Source organism: Papaver somniferum, chromosome 11 (assembly GCF_003573695.1).
Source record: "Papaver somniferum cultivar HN1 chromosome 11, ASM357369v1, whole genome shotgun sequence".
In the NCBI taxonomy this organism is placed as follows: Eukaryota; Viridiplantae; Streptophyta; class Magnoliopsida; order Ranunculales; family Papaveraceae; genus Papaver; species Papaver somniferum.
In genome coordinates this window covers 36766047-36790468 of record NC_039368.1, presented here as the reverse complement: position 1 = coordinate 36790468, position 24422 = coordinate 36766047, and the positions used below count along the sequence as shown (strand labels likewise).

The window sequence follows — 24422 nt, the reverse complement described above, 5'->3', positions numbered from 1 at the left end:
GATCATGATTTTTATGAGCATGGAGAGTTTTTTAAAGAACCAACCCAAGAGAGTAAACTAGTTCAACATACAAGCACCCCCAATTAAATACTCAGGTAAAGGTGCCAATGTGTTGAAAATTGATTTTTTTTTTTTGAATCCACCATTGTTGCAGCTGAAATAGCTCGGTGCCGGCATGGACGTAGTATGAATACAATGCCGGCAGCACCATTACCGGCATGGTATTCATATTATGTCCATGCCGGCCTAAAATATCCCCCATTTTGAATGGCAGGCGGGCAGTGTGCCAGCGTTGTTGCTGGTCGTCCATCCATGCCGGCATTTGTTGGAAATTTTCATAAATGTTTGCCACTGCCGGCACGGTTAGTCCACTGCTGGCACGGTTAGTTAATTCTCGAGCATGCCAGTACTGCTAACAGCATAGTATGTTGCTTAAATTTATTTGCCGGCACGTGATGTAAAGTATCCAGAAATTTGAATTTTTTTTCACTTGACTATCGGCATTGATAGATTTCTATCGAGCATGCCGGCATTTAATTACGGCATTGAATGTTAGTTACCAAGCATGCCGACACCATTTTTTGGGCATGGTCTTCATCAATTCCGGCATGATCTTCATCACTTCCGGCGATGTAAAAAAAATATTTCCAACATGGTCTTCATCACTACCGGCATGGTCTTCATCACTTCCGGCATGGTCTTCATCACTACCGGCATGGTCTTCATCACTTCTGAATGTAAAAAAAAAATCGTTTTCAAAGTGAGGAATATTTAGGTTTCAAATCCCTAATCCTAATGAGAATGCCGGCAGTGAAGATGGAAATGGGGGATATGATTTTATTTTTTTTATTTTAAATTTTTATTTTGAGGGAAGGGTATTTTAGTATTTTTGTCCCCAAAACACCTCTTAGCAGACACTATTGGTTGGGGGAAGTAATTTATATCCCCAATTAGTTCAAGTATCCTCCAATCGCACGTTCATCCAAAAGTACATATTTATCCAACAGTACATATTGATATGTATTAAAGGAAAATATGTACCCAAGGAAAAAAAGTACAAAGAATAAAGAGTAGATGATCAAATAGTACATATTTATCTAATTGTACATATAGAGTAGATGAAGGAAAAAATTTATGATTCAACAGTACATATTAATATGCACTCAATGAAAATATGTACCAAAAAATAATAATTTTGGGTTATTGTAAGATCATATAAAATCTCCAATTTTTTTATACGAACCTACAATAACATTGAAAAAATAAAAACCAAAAATATTTGTTAAAAATTAAAATTAACAAAATCTATAAATCAAAACTAACCGGAGACGAAAGGAGGATTAATCGTCACTTTAATCAACTAAATCATATCGTTTTGAATGGACAACCTTCATCTTCAATATTGAATAACAGATTCAGATGATAAAAAAGATTAAAAAGTTTAGAATCCCAAAATTAATTAAATTTATATCTCTTTATTCTTTTTCTTTGCTGATCTATTAATGGAATTATATATTCTTCTTCTTCTGCATGAATATGCTCTCGATCTCCTTCTTCTTAATCGATTTTGGATTAGTTTAATAAACATTAATAAAAACCTAAATTGGTGAATCTGAGCTAGAGATTTAGATTGAAGATTTAGATATAAGGTAATTGAGATATAAAAGATGATTTTGATTTTGATTTTGATTTTGATTTTCAAAGATCTAATTGTGAAACTACGAGGGTACCCAAATACACCACATTTTTTTTTCGAACTATAAGTCCTTACCGAAAGTGGTCCTCTATGGATAGATTCGAGACAATATGACAATTCGGTTCACACTTCGTGTCATCATCTATGGATACGAAATCGAGACAATAAGACAACAAGATAACTTGTGTGAATGACTATAGATACAAAATCGAGACAATATAACGACAAAGTATATTACTTGATAATAGGTTCGGTAATAACCAAACTCTATAGGATCACTATCAAGTAATGCGAAGTTAACATATATGTGTATTTTAATTTATTATAATAAACAATTATAATGCGGAAATCAAAGTAATATACACAACAAGATTTTGTTAACGAGGAATCCACAAATGCAGAAAAACCCGGGGACCTAGTCCAATTTTGAATACTCTTATAATTAAGCCGCTATACAAAATTTAAACCAACTTCGTATATTTGAGACCAAGCAGACTACCCCTAGCTACTTAGTTCCTTCAGTATCCATGCGCCTTCGACTTCTAGAGTCACGCATGCGAATAACAAGTCCTTTAGATCGTATTCCAAACACCAAAGGTAGAATCTATTTGGTAACCACTCTAATCAATCTTTGCTACAAGATATATATGAGTCGTTGACAAAGGCTCTTCCGTTTAATCTAATAAACTTCTTTGTCTGGTTAGATTAATCTAAGTTTAACCACCGAAGTAGTCATGATTTGCACTCAATCAAAATAATCTCAAAGAGATATATTGAAGATGTCGATCTCACGCAACTAATCAATCGAATAAATCCGATTCTAGTTGGATCCCAGCCGATCAAGGTTTGTGCACAAAATTCAGAAGATGCGAAGACCAATAAGAAATCTTCTTCGTCTTCAAATATTCTTTAATCATAAATAACCTGCACAACACCACTTGAATATCTTGTGATCAATCACGCACAAAACGGAGTCTGTTAACAATGGATTATCACAAGATGTCTTTAGATCTAACAACAGTTCTAAAGATCCCGTCGATACTTCGATCTAGTTTGAGTGAATATTATATTAGAAGAGATGATTCTCGAGAATAAACAAACTAGGTGCAATCAAAGTTTCAACAACTGTTAGTCAATCAAATCAATCCAAAACTAATAAAAATGCAATTATCCAGTTTCCCACCAACGGTACTCGTAGAGCTTCTTGATCCCACAGAAGTGTTTAAACGAGCGGTCGTAAGAGATTCATATAATTAAGATACTTTCCTCTCTGAATAGACGGCTCCACTAGAAACAACAAAAAATGAAGTTTGCATAGATCTTAGGATAGTTTGCTAGAAATGCAAACTTAGGTATTTATAGACCAAGGATGTTTGGACACCAAGGAGTTTCCAAAACCGAAAGTATTCTCAAGATATGCAATGAATGAAAAAATTTGGTTTTCATAGTTCCAATAAATGCTTGTCCAATATTTCCGAAATCTGTCAATAGAAAATCTCCAATTAGTAAATACACAATACTAATTTTTATTCTTTAGAGATATGCATTAATTGCTGATAATTAAAAAAAAAAAAACCAAAAACCTTAATTAAAAGATTCTTAATTTATTTTGGCACATGATCACCTTGAGTACTAAAGAATATTTTTGAACAATAAATGATAAGAGTTACTGCTCGTGTTCAAAGTATGTTACACTAGTTACCAGGACCAGGTACACCAATTACAAGGATAGGTTACACATACTCATGACCGGTCACACCAATTACTAGGATCGATCATATTATCACATGGTGATTACTTAGTATTGGTTACACCAATTAATAAAACAAGTCATATGTCATGTACCCGGTATGGTAAGGGAGTGCCCATATCCTATATGTGTCTGTTCTTAGTAATAATGGTAGTATTTAGTATAGTTAGGAGTGGTAATTAGTAGTGAGTTGTACCGGTCGGTTGAGATGTAATCATCTGGTGGCATTGTAGCCGTTGGATCTAAGAGTAAGGGTCTAGTTGTATAAGCTGAAATTCCTGTAATAGTTAGGGTTATGGAATTATTAATCAATCAGAACATTTGTTCTTCAGGTTGTATTCCTAGTGAACCGGATAGGCTTGATTTGTGAGAATCAAGAGAGGTTTATCCTCAATTTATCCATCCAATCTTGTTATGTACATCTTGGTACATAACAATTGGTATCAGAGATGTTCTTTCCTATCCCACGCAACAAATTCGAGCATAATTTTTTTTTCTCGCCATGGTTGCTCAAACTTGTAAACAACTATCTGATACAACTAATAGACAACATGCTCAGCTCGATGAAATTCAACTTCAACTCGATTCGATGCTGACCAAAGATGAATTTGAAAGCAAGCTGAAAGCTAATCTTGATTCACAGATGCTGAATTTACAGAATATGATGAAATCTCAGATGGAGAATTTCTTTTCAACAAGAAATTTCCACCCCGGTGAACATAGTGGAGCTCTGGATAATTATAGTGGTCTTGCTAATGATGGTGGTGGGTTCTCATCTGATGAAGGAGAATCTACTAAATCAACCGGACTTTGTGACCTAATCAGTGAATCGGTTGCTCAAGATTTATGTGTTGATACTTCTAAAGAAGAAAAATCAACTCCTACTTCGATTCCGTTAAGTTTTGTTTCTCCAGTTCTCAATCAGGTTGAATCTCAGAGAGTTCGATCGATTTCTACCGCCGCTGATAAGGACAAGGAGGATTTATTTGATAGTGTAAATTCTCAAGTTGATGAAGATGCAAAGATTACAAATGCTTTCGTCAAGATAAGTCAGGTTACAATTGATGAGGCTAGTTGTGCTGAACTTGAAAGCTTGAAGGATTATTTCTTCATTATTCACAACAAACTACTTGGTAAGGAATACCTTGCCCTTGTTTATGACTATTTCCGAAGTCTATTTGATCGAGGTAAACGTATCTCTATTTCTTTCAATTCAAATGCGAGATTAATTGTTCCATGGACTTCAAGTTTGGGGTACCAATTAGATTTCCGGTATATCCATTTGATTGTGCGTTTGTGTATTAAGGAGGGTGCATGTCTAGATGAGTGTAATATATTTGATATAATGTCTGAGAGTGTGAATTTGAGTGTTGTTGGAGAAACTTTTATATGGAAGCTCAAAATGGGTAAAGTATTTGATCGTGGCAAAGAATCGGATGGTATTACAATGTTTTCTAATCATGTTGGAGAATATGAATGTGGCTTTGTTCCATTTACTCCTCCCATGAAGGTTCTTCTTGGGTTTGTATTACTATAAATATACAATGAGTATCCGTCTAAACTTCATTTTCTGAATTCATTGAGTCTTGGATTTGTCTATGTGGTTGAAATTGGTGGTGAATGGAAATCAGTTGTTGATTTGTCGACGAGAAATAGAATTTTGATTTTCTTGTTGGCTAGAATGGTGAGCATTATCAAGGCACATAACTGGTATGCTCCAGTGCTTGAAATTAAGGGGGAAGAAAAAAATTTCTTACAGCTACCATGTAAATGCTTTGAGGTGCTTGCAGTTCATCTTATGTGCTTAATGTATGTCGTCAAAAGTGAGGGAGCTCACATACCAGTCTGGACTTCAACTGGTGCTTAGAAATTTTCTTGTCACATTACACTGTGGAGTTTGACTTGTGCGGAAGATGATAAAGTTCTTCCTTCTGCTGCAGTGGATTCCTATAAGTTCTTAATGCTTATATTTGCTAGACGAGAAGATTATGTTCTACTTGGTAAATTGTTTGGGGTTCGTGTTGTTGAACACGGGCATACAATTATGCTGCCAATACTCATCCAAGGGTTCCACTATCGATGCTCATTTTATCAGGTCTCCAAAGTGTGAGAGATTTTTCACAATTCTCGAGATTCAGTTACTTATTCCTTGTCCCTAATATCTACAACATTTTTATGATGCCAGTGGGTATCATACTGGGAACTCAGACCTTAGTCGTGGTATTTCAACTTCTTAAAATGTTATTGTGGGTAGGATATTTGAGGTGGAAGTTCAGATTGGTTCCACCTGGGTTGTGGAGTGTGAGATATGTTAGTTGGGTTGCTGATAGTTTTACCTCAACGACGTGTACAATGCTCCAATGGGATACTGCATCTCAGATTTCAGTGGTGTTTGAGGTCCTACAAGATTATACGGTTGAGAAAACAACAGAATGGGTTAGTAAAAGACATACAATATTTTGTATGGAATTCAGTTTATTTCTGATCTTCCTCACTCCATCTCTTCTCAATACAACGTTACTACTAAGAACACCAAACAACTTTGCTAAGTTTATGGAATTCCCTAGTTTATTTGTATTTGATAGGGGTAAATTTCTTTTAAGTCATGAGTGGGGGTTGTGGTACCAACAACGACTGGATTATCTCCGGATAGTTATTGCAGCTCCTTTCAAGATCAAGCAAAACACTAAGAGCCAAGACTCGTGTGTACCATTCTGCAATCGAGCAAGATACCAAAGAGGGGGTCCTGAAGAAATGGAAATAGACGTAATGAACAATCCTCTTACGGAAATTGTACCATGTACAAGGTTTTATCATGCAACACTGTCCATATGGCAGAGGTGGTGAGGGCTTACATTGAAGCTACTTCGCAAGCAACTATTGCAGTTTCAAGGGGTGCTTTTGTGTGTGCCTCTTCATGCTGGAGATTTTGGGGATAGTGGGCCTTTTTACTTTTGGACGTCAAATACTAGGGAGATCAGTTTCTGCTGGGCATGGAAATGAAGTACTTAAAAGTCCTGCCAGGGCATTTACTCGCAGTGGGCTCATGTTATGTACCCGGTATGGTAAGGGAGTGCCTGTTCACCCGAATATTATCTTGTGATCCTTAACCTAGACCTTCATCCTTGAGGACAAGGATGTTTTTTAGGGGAGTGGAATGTCATGTACCCGGTATGGTAAGGGAGTGCCCATATCCTATGTGTGTATGTTCTTAGTAATAATGGTAGTATTTAGTATAGTTAGGAGTGGTAATTAGTAGTGAGATGTACTGTTCGGTTGAGATATAACCATCTGGTGGCATTGTAGCCGTTGGATCTAATAGTAAGGGTCTAGCTTTATAAGATGAAATTCCTGTAATAGTTAGGGTTATGGAATTATTAATCAATCAGAACATTTGTTTTTCAGGCTGTGTTCCCGGTGAACCAAATAGGCTTGATTTGTGAGAATCAAGAGAGGTTTATCCTCAATTTATCCATCCAATCTTGTTATGCACATCTTGGTACATAACATCATACCAAATCATAAGTCAGGAATTGTGATTAGTTATACCAAGATACATAACATAAGTTAAGATCGGTTCTACCATCTCATACATATTGGTAATCCAAAGATTTACAATGAATAGCCGGACCAATAAGCCTAATGATTTCCCTTTCGATTCATGAAACAAGTTCATGAACGTAATTCTTTTAAAAGAATGTAATACATTGTTTCTTAGGATGAAATCTTCACCATAACCCATTCACATAATCATAACAATATATATAAGATTATGTCGATGTCATATCTACGAAGTTCAAAAGATATGCGTTATACTTCATAGTCTAATTCCCTAATACTATGATCATACTTCTATGATCATGTCACATCACTGGAGTATTATACAATATGTACATTATATACAGCTTCGTAGTTGTGTTTTCAATATATCACGACTTGAAAGATACGTTAGGAATGAAACAGTTCAAGTCAATATTACTAACCTCAAGAGAAAGGATGATATCGTCGTTGTAGTTCGTTACTTATTCACATTCTTTCGGTCTTCGGAGTAATACTTGTATGTCTCAGCATTCCTAGACTTTCTATTCTAACCTAAACGAAGTTGACTTTAGTATTTAATCAAGCGACTCTAAATGAGTTTTGATACTAAAATATTACAACCAAACTTGACATATCAACGCTTGGTGAGTTCAACCAAGCTATGCTCTAACAATTTTGATTTGAGCGAAAGAAGAAAAATCAGAGCTCAATTTTGATTTTCTCATCTGATATGTCGTTGCAGCAGGGTAAAATCGAAAAAAAAAAAAAACACTAGCGACATGCACATGTGTTGGACTAGAGAGTAAACAATCTAGTCCAAAAACATGTTTTTGGACCAGCGAGTAAACCCATTTGTATGGGTGGATCAGCCATTAAATGGATTTCCACAACTGGATTAACCAGTAATTCCTAGAAAGCAAAATCCTACTTGGTTTTCGAAGGACATAGTTAAGTGTTTCAGTCAAGATTAAACTCATTTGAAAATACCAAATGAATGCTTGTAGGACCGCCAAAAAGTCCAAAACACTCAGGAATGGCCCGCAATCACCACCATCGCTAGTCTCTGGTTGGTCCCCTTTGCCACCAATCGTCAGTTCCTCCATAAATCATTAAATTGGTCTTTGCTCACCATTTAATTAATCATTCACAATCAGTTTGTTTTATCCTCATTACACCACTTGAACTGTCATCCATACACCGCCTAGCCGGTCCCACCACCGCCAATGGGCAATGGCCAGTCCCTCTCTATTTAATTAGGATGTACACCTAATGTTACACAGAGCTAATTTTAATTGGTTCAAACACCAATCATCGGTACAACTACCAATAGGTTAACCAACTATATTGATACAACTACCAATATTTTAATTAAATACTTTATATATTCAACTATCAATATTCAATTGCTATGGAAGCAATATTTATTCATATTTATTCAACTATCAATATTCAATTGTTCTGCGAAACGATATTTTCCATATTAATTCAACTACCAATATTCAATTGCTTTGTGAAGCAACATTTCCATATTGATTCAACTATCAATATCCAATTGCTCTGTGAAGCAATATGTTTTCATATTGATTCAACTATCAATATTCAATTGCTCTAAAAAGAAATATTTCATATTGATTCAACTATCAACATTCAATTGCTCTGAGCTATTTTACATTATCCGACTATCAAATATCTCATTGGTCTATCAATCAATATTTTATTGGGTTGTCTACTAATTTTTTAACAATATATTCTCTCTGCTATTTCATTCGAATTATTCAGAATATGATAGATCGAGGATGAATATTCTACTGCTAACATCAGCATTATTCATCTTCATACGACTTCCTATGAAATGCTTGAAAAAAATCAAAATATACATTGGTTTATGATCGATCCGACAATCTCATCACACTTATGCTTATCAAACCAAATCATTCAAATGTCATTGCCACCTCAGATGACATAATGATACGTCACAATCATTAATAATTCACCAGACTCAAAGTTTATGATCTACAAAGCATCATTGATGTCTCAGAAGATATCTTATGCTTCATGCCTCATTCATCACGGAGAATCATGCTTGACTCATTGCTAAGACTGGAAGTCTAGCTAGGTCAACGATTGACCGAATAAATACACATTTGTAAAGCAGACTTCACATGAGACATTAATCATGTCATATGGGGGATATTCACCAGGATTTTAGTCTGGCGGTCTACAACAATGTGATGTAGCAATACATCCACGATGAGGAAGTGAATAAGTCGTGCCGGCAGTTGGAGGAGTAAATAGAGTAATGACCTGACAATCAACCAAGTCTCCCTTGCAAAGTGGAACTGGTTCAACCATGGTTTTCCCACTTTTCTACTATTCCATTCCTTTTCAACCGTCACCACTTACTGGAGATCAATGTGTTAACTACCTCTGCTACAAAACAGTTCCTGAACCTATGATAAGATAAGTCACACCACAACTTATCAAAATATACACGAAAGCTTTTTCTTGGTCTAACAAAGAGAAATCAGCTTCAAAAGAAGTTCAACACATCATCCACAATTAATTATTATTGATCTCAACACATTCTCAGCTTCCCCCTACAGATCGACCCTTTTCAGCCTTTGTGAACGAATAGAATATGGAACGACCATTTTTTGGTTTATCCAGAGTCCTACAGATTAATCTGTCGAACTCAATACACTCCCGAGTAATGCATATGTTTAAAGGTTTAGACGATTCGCTCCGTTTAACATCTGTCTACTCCATCATTTTACCTTTCAACCAGTAAGACGTTTTTACTCGCAAAAAGATTGGCGATCACAGTGGGAGATTAGTTTCTCGATTGTAAAAAAAAATTCTTCAAAAATGTTGATCTTAGATGAGGCTCAGTTACCAATCCCAACCCTAACCCAAACGCTGCTAGCATTAGAAATAATGGTGGTACTCTTGTCACCTATTTCATTTCCAACAATAGTGCTGCTGATACCACCCCTCTTGCAAATAATACTGGTGTCAATACCAGCACTAATACCGGCACTGTTAACAATTCCTTCTTCTTTTGGGCTCCTGGGAAAGTCATGAATGATCATCCCACCATAACTGATCTTATATATGCAGACGCAAGAAACTCTTGCCAAGACAAGGAGATATGGCTGCAATGCATAAGGAACTTCTCACTTATATGAAGACCTTGACAATATAATTATCATCTGATCAACGACAACATCAGAAATAAAAAGCTAAGGAAACTTCCACAACCGATGACCTTGGAACCTCCACGATCCATGTTCTAAAAGACGAGGAAGTCTGTGACGTCACAAATCATCCACCAGTAAAGGAACAATCAAACTTCATTACTCATGAAGATTTGGAGTGTTTCTTGGAAAACTGTGGAAAAGAAGGATCATCTTCTGTCCACCGTCACCAGCCTGCCAATCCTCATGATGTACATAGGGTCCCCCTTCCAAAGGGATACACCTCTCAAACATTCACGCTTTACAATGGAATTGTCGACGCTTGGGAACACGATTCACGATTCTTTGAATTATTGGGAGAGCCTGAACGTAATCACATCCTCCGTCTCAAAGAATTATTGAAGTCTCTAACATGCAAAGCATATAAATGGTACAATAACATTGCACCAGGAAGCATCGTCAGTTGGTGTGAATTGATAATGTCTTCTTCCTACCATCCCTAAGGGACCCAGTATTAATAGTTGAACCACCAAGAAATATAAAGCACCTCCACATATGTATAAGTTATTGACGATAAAACTAAATTAACCATTAGTAAATATCAGCATCTCTGCTAACATCAAGCTGAATAAAAACACCACCAGAATGGCTAATCATACCCGATAGTTTTTTTCCAGCTGTAACTCATATACGCGGCTAGGATTTTTCATTTTCCAGCCGTATGTATGTCATACATACGGCCGAGAGTTCATCATTTCCCAGCTGTATGTCATACCTACAACTAAGTTGTCATGTTTTCCCGGCCATATACTGGTGTTACAGTTAGGATTTCATGATATGTAAATACTGAAAAAAAATCCAAATTTTGTACGCACTTTACGCGATTAGAAGCAACAAAATTGTGATGTGAGTTAAGTTAGAGGTGTTCTCGTTTGAGCATATACTTCCTCGTATTCTTCTAAGGTTTTCAAAAAAAAATCTAAAAAATTCCTCCTTTTTCTACTTCTCATCTAAATCAAAAATAAAATAATAAAATAATTTAAAATATAAATCAAATCATTAAGCTAATTCAATCATTAATCTTAATTAATTTAGTTAATCCCCTTCATTAGCACTAATTAAATCGAGGGCATATTTAGCCATTAACAAAAGTAGTAGGATATGGATTTCTCAAGACTGCTATTTCACGACCCTTTTTTATTTTCTTTCGGCCCCAATAATAGGATAAGGGGTACCACCAGTGTTTTTGGGATATACAATAACACCCAAACAAAAAAAAACGCGTTATTTCCCGCTCATTCACTAGAGTTTCCTTTCCTGTGTCATCATCATCTCTTTCTATAAAGCTTCATTCACTAGTGTTTCCTTTCCTGTACCATCTCTGCAGTTACAGTATCATCAAATCTTTCCCGCTCTGTTTCTATAAAGATTAGACTTTCCTTTCCTGTCTCAACAGCATCTCTGCTGTTACAGTATCATCCCCTTTTCATCAAAATCTTCAATTTAGGGCTTAATCTTGATTGTGATTATGGGTAAGCGAAGGATTGAGATCCATAAGATTGAAGATAGAAAAAAGAGAAATGTTTCCTTCACTAAGAGACGACAAGGGCTATTCAAGAAAGCCGCTGATCTGTGCCGTCTTACCGGTGCTGATATTTCTCTGTTAGTAATCTCACCTGGTGGTAAACCCCACACTTTTTCTTCTTCTTCTTCTTCTTCTATTTCTTTGAATGATCTAAATTATAGGTTAAGCAATACCATTAATGTTAAAGAAGAAAAAGTTGCTGATGATGAGACGGCTAGGGTTTCTGATGATGGGTTTTGGTGGAATAACCTAAACCCAGAAGAAATTGATAGTATTGAAATGTTAACGGCTGTAAGAAATCAATTACTTGATGTGAAAGAGAAGGTTGCACAGAGAAAGCAAGAGTTGCTAGCAGCAGCAGCAAAACCAATTGATATTGCTACCTCTACTTCTACAACTACTACTTGTACTGTTGTAGAGAAGATGAAGGAGGATTCTTCTCTGATGGAGGATGATTTAGGAATGTTATTATCAGATTGCTATGATGATGCTCAGAATTGGTTGCCTTCTATTGATGATTCGGGAATGTTATTTGAGGGTTTAGATTATCATGAGAGTTGGTTGCCTGTCTGTTGATAATTAGAGGTCAATCTGAACTGAATTTTTGAAGGAGTTAGATGGGATTTAAAGTTATTGAACAGGCTCATTGATTAGTACTTAGTTGTTGTTTTTGTTTAATTTTGTTTTTAGTTTATTGTTATTAGTAAGTGAGAACCATGTACTTATTCTTCTGTTGCATGTGTAATTTGTGGCAACATAAGAACAGGAACTTCAATCTTGTTGCATTTAGATTTAGTATTTAGTTGTTCGTTTTGTTTATACAAAGTTCTGTTGATAAACTGCACTGTTTATTCTATGATATTGATTCTGTTTGATAATGCATCTGCTATTTGTAGCAACATAAGAACAGGAGCTTCAAGTTTAGTTGTTTATGTTTATTTTTAGTGGTTGTTTATGTTTATTTTTGTTTGTACCAAGATTTATTGTTATTAGTAAGTGAGAATCCAAGTACTTATTCTTTGTTGAATATGTAGTTTGTGGCAACATATGAACATGAACTTCAATTTTGTATTTGGTTTTGTTTATACAAAGTTCCGTTGTTGCCAGTACTTGATAAATTGCACTGTTTATTCTTTGATATTGAATCTGTTTAGTAATGCCTAAGAACAGGAACTTCAAGTTTTTGCTAATAAATCGTGTTTCGATAACCATTAAAACTTTGTTAGGGCCTTTCAATGGTACTGCTATTGGTCATTATGAGTAACTGTTTTGTTGCTTTATTGTACAGCTTGGAATTGACACAGTCCTAGTCCTTGTTGGCCCTGCAATCTTGTTGCCACCAAAATCTGCCAAGGATGCTGAGAAATCCTTCTCTTGCCTCTCCCTTCTTGGAAGCATTCTTCCAATCTACAAGGAAACCTCTCCCTTCTTGGAAGCATTCTTGCAGTCTACATACAAGTAAGGAAAACTTACTCATGCATTTCTATATTTCCTTGTGCATCTTATGATTCTTACCTAATTGGTTATGTGAGTTGTGAATCCTAGAGGGAAGTTATTGCTGAATTGAAGGCAGCTGGTGCTTCATGGATTCAGTTTGACGAACCCAAACTTGTGATGCATCTTGATACCGGGAAGTTGAACGCGTTCACTGATGCCTACCCTCTAAAATCTACTCTATCTGTTCTTAATGTTATTGTTGAGACCTACTTCGCATACAAAACCCTCCACCTGATTAGTTTTGGAATTTAGATATGGGAATTAGTTTCCTGATTATGATTCTTGTCTTGTTCAGTATTCTGACTTATGCACAACTCTACAGGAATTACATCCTATTCCTCCACCTGACAGAACACAAGAAGATATACCTCTTCTTCAAACTGTATGATCCGCAAAAAGAACAACTGCGGTAGGAATTGAGATTTGAGTTGCCATTTTTTTATCAGATAAGTTTCAGACATCGTTTGAGTTTTGAAACACTTCTATTATATATAAGGTATGTGGGGAGACTTTTTATGAAGGAAAGTGGCAAGCCTATGTAAATTCTTAGAAAGCTTAATGAGATGGCTGGATTATCTCCAGATGAAGAGATAAAACTTTTTGAGGTTTGTTCTTCTTTTATATTTCTGTGACTCCTGTTTGCGTGCTTAGTTTTTTGTTCTGTAATCCTCTAGCCAGAAATGCAAGTTTTAGTTATTTAGTGATGCAAGCATCTGATAAGACCTCATCTTTTGATGCTAGGAAATAAAATTTGAGCCCATAGTTACATGTGAGCACATATACAAGGAATTCACATTCCGCACTATCCTAGTGATTTATATTAATGGCATCATCAATCTGTGCAATTTTTTTTTTCTTTCTCATTGTTAATTTTTGTTTCTATTTTTGGCTTTTATTGCCTTTTTGTCTTCATCTTTCAGCTTGACGATGGAGACATTATTTGTTTCCAGAAACCCCTTCCCAGCCGATAGTATGACACGATGCCGTTATCCACATGTTCCTTCTTTTCTAAAATATGTTATGAATCGTCGGGTATATGTGACTCACACTTTCTGGTAGTGGTTAAATGTAGATGGTAGGAATTTGTCCAACTATACTATGACAAGGAAAATAAACCCAGTTGAAGAAGCTTGAGCACATTGATACGTTATAATTGAAAACATTGTTTATTCTGCTTTTTTAGGTTGTACGCTTCCAATATCTGGAGAAACTGAAGGAAGATGATTTCTCTCTAGAGCTGTAAGTACTTTCATGTTCCAAATGTCTATTGCTGTCTTATTTTATTTTATTTTAATTTCTTTCTTGCAGTAACTTATGTGCCTCTTTTTTTTTTTTAAATGATCAAGGTCGAAGGTATTTACTTATGATTATGTCACGGAAAGAATTGCTCCACATCTTGGTTTGGATGACCCAACCAATATCAGTCTTACTCCTCACAACTGTTACTCGCAGCAACCTATAGCTCAAGCCATTAAGTACCAAGGTTTTGACCACTTGTCTGAGATGTGATTCACCATAATCAGGTAATTCATCACTCTGAACCTAGTGTTCTAAGGCTTGCTCAATCTTGTAAATCAGAGTAGCTATTACATTTGAGCGCACCGCTGAAACTTCCTTAAAGGGTTATCAATCGACATAAATTTGATATTTTGTATTTCGAAGTCTTGGACATCCCTCTACCAGTGTTACAAGGTTTAAAAACTCTGAATGTTTCTTTTCATCATGCAAAAAAAGATGTGAGGAACATATTCCACATTGGTAAGTTACTTGAATCGTGTTTGTTCTGGCTGTAATTTCTAGTGAACTCTGAATGATATGTTTGCAGACTGTCATTTACTGAATTAGACTTCCAAGCTAAATTTCATATTCCTAAAGTTTTTGTCCCTTAATCATTGTTTTTGGTGGACAGTGATCAGTTTGTTGTTGGATTGTCTTCTAAAATATTTTGCAATCTAGTGAAGCCCAACATCTTACTTTATTCTATTTCTTCTGTTTTCATTCTTACGGATTCTAGGGGAGGAGAAGAACATGGGTCCTCGGGATTGCTTGGTTTATGTTTATCTGAGATCCAAAAGTGTTCGGTAGTAAGAATTTAGTCTCAATGTCACTACCAAAACCTACCATATCTTGATATTGTTGGGGTTTTGTTCAGTGAAGATTCCGGAAGTTACCGGAACGTAACTGGGGTGTTTCCCAAGTTATGTGGTTTCCTAGTTTAGGATTTCCTAATTAAGGTGTGAGTCTATTTTTAGGAGTTCTAAGACTTGGGGACCAAGGATTTGTCTACTATATAAGAAGGCTTATATTATGAGTAGAAATCCATTCTCTTGGTTAATTCTCTAGTAGAATCCTCTCTTAACGAGAGTGGTTGATGGTCACAACCGTTGTGTCCTACGATGGTTGGTGACGGGGTAAAATCGATATGAGAAGAGACACTTGTAGTGAGAACGGGTATGTGAGAAATCTAGGGTTTCTAGGGTTCATATGGGGAAGCTAGAATTCATGATGTTCTTCATGTTCTTGTCTAAAGTCGAAGCAACCATGGCGGTGGAGGTTTATGGAAGAAGAAGAACAAAGGAAGAGGTAAACTCTTCGTAATATGTCTTGTTGTTTCTAACGTCTAGTGCTAGTGGGTTTCATAACTAGTTGATTATATAATGTGTGTCAATGTAATAACTTGTTATGATAATGAAGATTCTCGGGGTGGTTTTGGCCGTGGATGTAGCCTACAAAGGTGAACCACGTAATCTTTGTGTCGTGTGTGATTGTCTATTATCTTATTGATTATATATTCGTGCTAGTATTATTCGATCATGCTAATCTAAAGATGTAAGAGACGGATTCGAGCTAAGTTATCTAAAGTAGGATGTTTCATGGAATTGATTTCTATGAAAACATGCCGGTTCGAGATTAACGTAACCTCGGTTTCCCGACAAGTGGCGCGGTGTAGGTGGATAAAGATGGCAGTAATTCGGTAATTTGAACAAGAGGTTTCAAAGAAGAGAAAATCTTGGTTCATTGAAGAATGATATAGTTCATGAAGATGATGAGTAAATCAAGGTCGAACAAAGAATAAGATGACATCAAGAAAGATTCGACGACTTTGCTTGATGTGATTATGATTGGTGTTGAAGGTGTTTTCTTTACAAGAGAAGATCGTTCATGGGTTCAATTGATGTCTGCAAATATTGTCAGGAGAATATTTTGAATCATGGTGGTGCTAAGTGACGATCGTTCATACACAACATATGAAGATTGTAGCATGTTTTGTCTACATGGAGGATGACTCAAGATTGTTGGTTCTTGGAGTTGGTGAAGTTCGTCTGGAATTGTTTGATGGCTCAGATCAAATAATATCAAGTGTTAGACATGTGTCGAAGAAGAAGTATTCTACTAAGGTGGAATAATGAGTGATCATGGCGACGAAGTAGTTTGATACAAGTAATGCAGAAACTTGTATAAATTATACGAAAAAGTTGTTTGTGGTGAGGCTAGAAGATCGACAAATAGCTATTCCGGTGGTGCAAGTGCAAAGGAGGAATTTGGCTTAGGTGGTGGTTCAAGTTCAAAGTACAAGACAATTTCGATTCGTGCTAGTGATGATGTCCGCAAGGATGGTCTTGTATATGGTGGTAAGAATTCATGCTTTGTTGGAGTGAAGACAAAGATTTTTTTCACGTCACAAAAGGTGGTGATTATTGGGGTTTTGTTCCGTGAAGATTCCGAAATTTACCGAAACGTAACTTGGGTGTTTCCCAAGTTATGTGGTTTCTTAGTTTAGGATTTCCTAATTAAGGTGTGAGTCTATTTTAGGAGTTCTAAGACTTGGGAACCAAGGATTTGTCTACTATATAAGAAGGCTTATATTGTGAGTAGAAATCCATTATCTTGGTTAATTCTCTAGTAGAATCCTCTCTTAACGAGAGTGGTTGATGGTCACAACCGTTGTGTCCTACGATGGTTGGTGATGGGGTAAAATCAATGTGAGAAGAGACACTTGTAGTGAGAACGGGTATGTGAGAAATCTAGGGTTTCTAAGGTTCATATGGGGAAGCTAGAATTCATGATGTTCTTCATGTTCTTGTCTAAAGTCGAAGCAACCATGGCGGTGGAGGTTTATGGAAGAAGAAGAACAAAGGAAGAGGTAAACTCTTCGTAATATGTCTTGTTGTTTCTAACGTCTAGTGCTAGTGGGTTTCATAACTAGTTGATTATATAATGTGTGTCAATGTAATAACTTGTTATGATAATGAAGATTCTCGGGGTGGTTTTGGCCGTGGATGTAGCCTACAAAGGTGAACCACGTAATCTTTGTGTCGTGTGTGATTGTCTATTATCTTATTGATCATATATTCGTGCTAGTATTATTCGATCATGCTAATCTAAAGATGTAAGAGACTGATTCGAGCTAAGTTATCTAAAGTAGGATGTTTCATGGAATTGACTACTATGGAAACATGCCGGTTCGAGATTAAGGTAACCTGGGTTTCCCGACAAGTGGTGCGGTGAAGGTGAATAAAGATGGCAGTAATTCGTTAATTTGAACAAGAGGTTTCAAAGAAGAGAAAATCTTGGTTCATAGAAGAATGATATAGTTCATTAAGATGATGAGTAAATCAAGGTCGAACAAAGAATAGGACGACATCAAGAAAGATTCAACGACTTTGCTTGATATGACTATGATTCGTGTTGAAGGTGTTTTCTTTACAAAAGAAGATCGTTCATGGGTTCAATTGATGTCTGCAAATATTGTCGGGAGAATATTTTGAATCATGGTGGTTCTAAGTGGCGATCGTTCATACACAATATATGAAGATTGTAGCATGTTTTGTCTACATGGAGGATGACTCAAGATGTTTGGTTCTTGGAGTTGGTAAGTTCGTCTGGAATTGTTTGATGACTCAGATCAAATAATATCAAGTGTTAGACATGTATCGAAGAAGAAGTATTCTACTAAGGTGGAATAATGAGTGATCATGGCGACGAAGTAGTTTGATACAAGTAATGCAGAAACTTGTATAAATTATACGAAAAAGTTGTTTGTGGTGAGGCTAGAAGATCGACAAATAGTTATTCCGGTGGTGCAAGTGCAAAGGAGGAATTTGGCTTAGGTGGTGGTTCAAGCTCAAAGTACAAGACAATTTCGATTCGTGCTAGTGATGATGTCCGCGAGGATGGTCTTGTATAAGGTGGTAAGCATTCATGCTTTGTTGGAGTGAAGACAAATATTTTTTTCACGTCACAAAAGGTGGTGATTAATGGGGTTTTGTTCCGTGAAGATTCCGGAATTTGCCGGAACGTAACTTGGGTGTTTCCCAAGTTATGTGGTTTCTTAGTTTAGGATTTCCTAATTAAGGTGTGAGTCTATTTTTAGGAGTTCTAAGACTTGGGGACCAAGGATTTGTCTAATTATCAGAAGGCTTATATTGTGAGTAGAAATCCATTCTCTTGGTTAATTCTCTAGTAGAATGCTCTCTTAACGAGAGTGGTTGATGGTCACAACCGTTGTGTCCTACGATGGTTGGTGATGGGGTAAAATCAATGTGAGAAGAGACACTTGTAGTGAGAACGGGTGTGTGAGAAATCTAGGGTTTCTAGGGTTCATATGGGGAAGCTAGAATTCATGATGTTCTTCATGTTATTGTCTAAAGTCGAAGAAACCATGGCGGTGGAGGTTTATGGAAGAAGAAGAACAAAGGAAGAGGTAAACTCTTCGTAATATGTCTTGTTGTTTCTAACGTTTAGCGCTAGTGGGTTACATAACTAGTTGATTATATAATGTGTGTCAATGTAATAACTTGTTATAATAATGAAGATTCTCGGGGTGGTTTTGGCCGTGAATGTAGCCTACAAAGGTGAACCACGTAATCTTTGTGTCGTGTGTGATTGTCTATTATCTTATTGATCATATATTCGTGCTAGTATTATTCGATCATGCTAATTTAAAGATGTAAGAGACGAATTCGAGCTAAGTTATCTAAAGTATGATGTTTCATGGAATTGACTTTTATGGAAACATGCCGGTTCGAGATTAAGGTAACCTCGGTTTCCCGACAAGTGGTGCGGTGAAGGTGGATAAAGATGGCAGTAATTCGGTAATTTGAACAAGAGGTTTCAAAGAAGAGAAAATCTTGGTTCATAGAAGAATGATATAGTTCATGAAGATGATGAGTAAGTCAAGGTCGAACAAAGAATAGGATGACATCAAGAAAGATTCGACGACTTTGCTTGATATGACTATGATTCGTGTTGAAGGTGTTTTCTTTACAAGAGAAGATCGTTCATGGGTTCAATTGATGTCTGCAAATATTGTCGGGAGAATATTTGGAATCATGGTGGTGCTAAGTGATGATCGTTCATACACAACATATGAAGATTGTAGCATGTTTTGTCTACATGGAGGATGACTCAAGATTGTTGGTTCTTGGAGTTGGTGAAGTTCGTCTGGAATTGTTTGATGGCTCAGATCAAATAATATCAAGTGTTAGACATGTGTCGAAGAAGAAGTATTCTACTAAGGTGGAATAATGAGTGATCATGGCGACGAAGTAGTTTGATACAAGTAATGCAGAAACTTGTATAAATTATATGAAGAAGTTGTTTGTGGTGAGACTAGAAGATCGACAAATAGCTATTCCGGTGGTGCAAGTGCAAAGGAGGAATTTGGCTTAGGTGGTGGCTCAAGCTCAAAGTACAAGACAATTTCGATTCGTTCTAGTGATAATGTCCGCGAGGATGGCCTTGTATAAGGTAGTAAACATTCATGCTTTGCTGGAGTGAAGACAAAGGTTTTGTACACGTCACAAAAGGTGGTGATTGTTGGGGTTTTGTTCCGTAAAGATTCCGGAACTTACCGGAACGTAACTTGGGATGTGGTTTCCTAGTTTAGGATTTCCTAATTAAGGTGTGAGTCTATTTTTAGGAGTTCTAAGACTTGGGGACCAAGGATTTGTCTACTATATAAGAAGGCTTATATTGTGAGTAGAAATCCATTCTCTTGGTTAATTCTCTAGTAGAATCCTCTCTTAACGAGAGTGGTTGATGGTCACAACCGTTGTGTCCTACGATGGTTGGTGACGGGGTAAAATCGATATGAGAAGAGACACTTGTAGTGAGAACGGGTATGTGAGAAATCTAGGGTTTCTAGGGTTCATATGGGGAAGCTAGAATTCATGATGTTCTTCATGTTCTTGTCTAAAGTCGAAGCAACCATGGCGGTGGAGGTTTATGGAAGAAGAAGAACAAAGGAAGAGGTAAACTCTTCGTAATATGTCTTGTTGTTTCTAACGTCTAGTGCTAGTGGGTTTCATAACTAGTTGATTATATAATGTGTGTCAATGTAATAACTTGTTATGATAATGAAGATTCTCGGGGTGGTTTTGGCCGTGGATGTAGCCTACAAAGGTGAACCACGTAATCTTTGTGTCGTGTGTGATTGTCTATTATCTTATTGATCATATATTCGTGCTAGTATTATTCGATCATGCTAATCTAAAGATGTAAGAGACGGATTCGAGCTAAGTTATCTAAAGTAGGATGTTTCATGGAATTGATTTCTATGAAAACATGCCGGTTCGAGATTAACGTAACCTCGGTTTCCCGACAGATATATGAAAACTTAGCTGCAAAATCTAAATGTACATTGTATTTTTAATAGAATTTCATGAACATTTGCATGTAAAGCATGACGTGTTTGAATGTCAATTTTGCGTGGCTCAACGATGGGTAAGAATTTTGGGAAACCATTTTTATTGATCATCCATGATTGAGAGAATTAGCTGAAGTTAAGTTGCACATTCAGAAGTAATTGAATGTTTCACTTAGTTGTTTTCGAGGTTTAGAAGCTATTCTATTGTAGAGGAATCACATTACATATTTACATTTTATGTAACTTTGTAAGAACATGTTAATTATTCTCAATTATATTTGACTGAAATTTCCATGTATTAACCTGATTTAATTATTTTTATTAGTGGAAGTTTGCAAGCTTATCCTTTACCTGATTACCCTGGTGACCTGGACATAGTGTCCAAATGTTTGCTGGTGTGTCTTGCGACTCTTGTTATCCTTTCCTCATTTTATTTACAATGTTTTTCTTATGTTAACCTAACCCGCAAAGATGATTCGTATCAGAGAAGAGATATTTGTGGAGCTTGGGATCAGTACCTTGTCTTGGAACAATCTGAGTCTTGTGACTCCATTCTGACAGTTCCGTACAAAGATCAAATAGAAATTAGGGAGATGCGATTTAATTTCAGGTTTGGATTGCTATTGAAGCGTGTAAATAAATTTTACCGGGTGCACATTGGCTAAGTTAAATACATAAAAGCACAGTTGAGAACATTTTGGTAAGATGTACAAGATTACAAGTTAACCTTGTCTTTCACTCTTAAATGGTCTACATGTCCACCGTTTGAACTTTGACGGGACTCAAATATGGCGTTGGAGTTCAACCGAATTTTATGTGATGCATTCATCTTAATACATCGTATATGTAAACCCTAGTTTAAACAAATTAACTGGGTCTAAAGAATCCTATTATTGGGTGTTGATAGAGGTGTAAAACGTGCCGGCCCGGCACATCCCGACACACGAAATCGCGTGCTACACGTGTCATGTGTCGTGATGTGCTATGCAAACGATTTAAACGTGTTGTGCCGTGATGTGCTTTACTAGTCAAAAGCTAGGAACAACACAGCCGACGGGCACAACACACGAATAAACGTGTCGTGCTGTGCCGTGCTGGCACACGTGTTATAAACAATTTGTTATCAATTAATGTATACATTAAGTCGGACATTATCACAAGAATTTAATTAGACAACATATCATTTGAAATTATTTCATGTAAAATTAACAAGTTTATTCAATAAAAAGAAATAGCCCATCAAATATAAAATTGGATTATTGTCATGTAAATTAATGTCCTAGTTAAATATAGGTGACGACATTATCACAACGATATTGAAACATATTTTCCAAATATTAAGATATTATATGTGTTGTTATAAATAAGCCAACATAAAATGTTAAAAACTAGCTAGAATAGTGACTCTTTTGTGAAATATACAAAAAATGTGATGTATTATGCCTTGTTATATGATGTATTTGTACATGTTATGACGTGCTTTCTTAACGTGTTGTGCTGTGCTGGGCCACGTGCTTATCCGTGCCGCGTGTTGTGCTGTGCTACTATGCCAATTAATCAAGCCCATCACGTCCCATTTAACTAACGTGTTGTGCCGTGCTGGGCTGGGTTGTGCTCGTGCTGGCACAACCCAATTTACACCTCTAGGTGTTGATACATGAAAACATTTTACCCCTTAATATGACTAGGGAGCCTCTGGCCCAACATGAATAGAGGGGGATTTGGGGACTAGGGCCCAAGTCCACTAAGGGGTATCCATGAAGAAAGAAGAACAATGAGGGAATTAAGGGAAAAAGAAGAGGTTGTATTAGAGAAGAAATGACATTAAGGGTATTTAAGGGGGTTTAGAACATGTGGCATGATGTCATAAAATGAAGGCTTTTGGAAAAATCTGTAAAAGAGGGTACATAGTACAATGGAAAGCGAGTTCTCTCTCATCCCATTCCTAGAAAGTATAACCATTTCGTGTAGCTAGGACAGGTAGGACTAAAACCATATTCACCCCCTCAACATTTGGCGACCACAGTGGGAGAATAAAACCAAAATTAAATCAAATTTCAAAACCAAAATTAATTCACCAAACCTATTTCTTCTTCTTCTTCTCAAAATCAAACAACAAAACCTATGATAAAAAAAATTGAGATTTTTTCTTAGCAAATCTTCATCGATTTTCAAAAATGTTTATTAAGATCGATTCTCAATATGACAAGATCAAGACGATTTGGATTGAATTATCATAGACTTGTTGTGATTCTAATGTTTATGAAGGTGTTGAACCACAAATTGAAGATTTAAGATTCAGTGAATGAATCTTTCAAAACACCATTAAATCCTCGAGAATGCTAAGAATTCAAAAATCCACCATTTATTTTGCCTTTAAATTGGTTTAATAGGTAAGATTGGAGAATTTGGGGTTCGGGAAAACTGGTTCTGGGCAGATTACGGCTAGGAGTTCTTTTCGACCTAGCCGTAAATGGGTAGCAACGGTTGGGACTTTTCTAGCCGTTAAATGTTAAGTATCTGTAGAAAACAAGGAAATTTCTTAAGATAGGCTAGGAATTCCTCACCGTAATGCTAGGTTCCCGGCCGTTCTACTAGTTTCCCGGCCGTTTTATGGATTCATGGCAAGGTCTTCGGCATTTTCCAGTCGTGAAGTATTGTGGCAGTTCGGAGTGTTCCCAACCGTCAACTGACAAACGGATGGGTTTTGTATTGCTTCCTAACGGTAATGGTCTGAATGAAATTTTAGTGTTTCTCTTTTCTTATATAACTGTGTCATTTTTAGGAACCAAAGAAGGGAAAGACCATACGTTTTTCATTGAAATGAAAAGGCATACATATTTCATAGCATGAACTTTAAAGAAAATATCATTAATTGCAAATATGAGTCTTAATGATAGTGGAAGAAGTCATCGTAGGTACTTTCTTCCAAGACATGATAGCAACCATGAAGGTCAAACTTCTTGTCATAGCCTTCCTCATAATCAGCTTCGGTCATCTCCACTGAAAAAACAAAACAATTTTAAGTTGGTATTACACAAAACTATTTTTGATGGACTAATTATTGACAAACGTACTCTTCGTGCACGTGGCATATTGAGATTGTTTTCCTTTACAACTTCCATTTCGTTTTTGAAAGCTTCCAATTTTTTAAAGATATGCTCAAATATTTTCTTAATGAGTTTCACCAATCTTCCATTATGATTTTTGTCTAAGGCCACAAAAAAGACGCACACGGTTCCAAAAAGAATCGGAGGTTTCATCTATGTAAATGTTAACATCTTCGTGATGCTATACTGCCGTGATTCAGACCTTGATGATTGCAACATTCTCTTCGGTAGTTTACGAAGTAACCATGTTTCTTCCCTTTTTGCAACAATTAGAGGTTGGGAGTTTGAGAGAGAGAGAGAGTGTTTTTGCACAAATTCTTTGTTGGAGAAGGGTCATTTTATAGCAAAGAATGACCCAACGGCTAGTTTTTTTTGAAACAAGTCATTCCTCAAAAAAATCAA

The 24422-nt window shown here is 36.4% G+C and overlaps 2 protein-coding genes across 3 annotated transcripts; both read left to right on the top strand.

Moving 5' to 3' along the window:
* The first annotated feature begins 11531 nt into the window (after nt 1–11531).
* On the top strand, nt 11532–12666 carry LOC113321697 (MADS-box transcription factor 51-like). Its single transcript, XM_026569598.1, has one exon. The coding sequence runs from the start codon at nt 11709–11711 to the stop codon at nt 12339–12341; it is 633 nt and encodes a 210-aa protein (XP_026425383.1). The 5' UTR covers nt 11532–11708; the 3' UTR covers nt 12342–12666.
* Nucleotides 11739–15008, top strand: LOC113321698 (ubiquitin carboxyl-terminal hydrolase 13-like). Of its 2 annotated transcripts, XM_026569600.1 has the most exons (5): nt 11739–11842; nt 13054–13671; nt 13759–13867; nt 14446–14501; nt 14609–15008. In XM_026569600.1, the coding sequence occupies exons 3-5, from the start codon at nt 13826–13828 to the stop codon at nt 14769–14771; spliced, it is 261 nt and encodes an 86-aa protein (XP_026425385.1). In that variant the 5' UTR covers nt 11739–11842; nt 13054–13671; nt 13759–13825; the 3' UTR covers nt 14772–15008. The 2 variants fall into 2 exon arrangements, with proteins under 2 accessions (XP_026425385.1, XP_026425384.1); XM_026569599.1 differs by lacking the exons at nt 11739–11842; nt 13054–13671; nt 13759–13867 and adding an exon at nt 13951–14294.
* The last annotated feature ends 9414 nt before the right edge of the window (nt 15009–24422 follow it).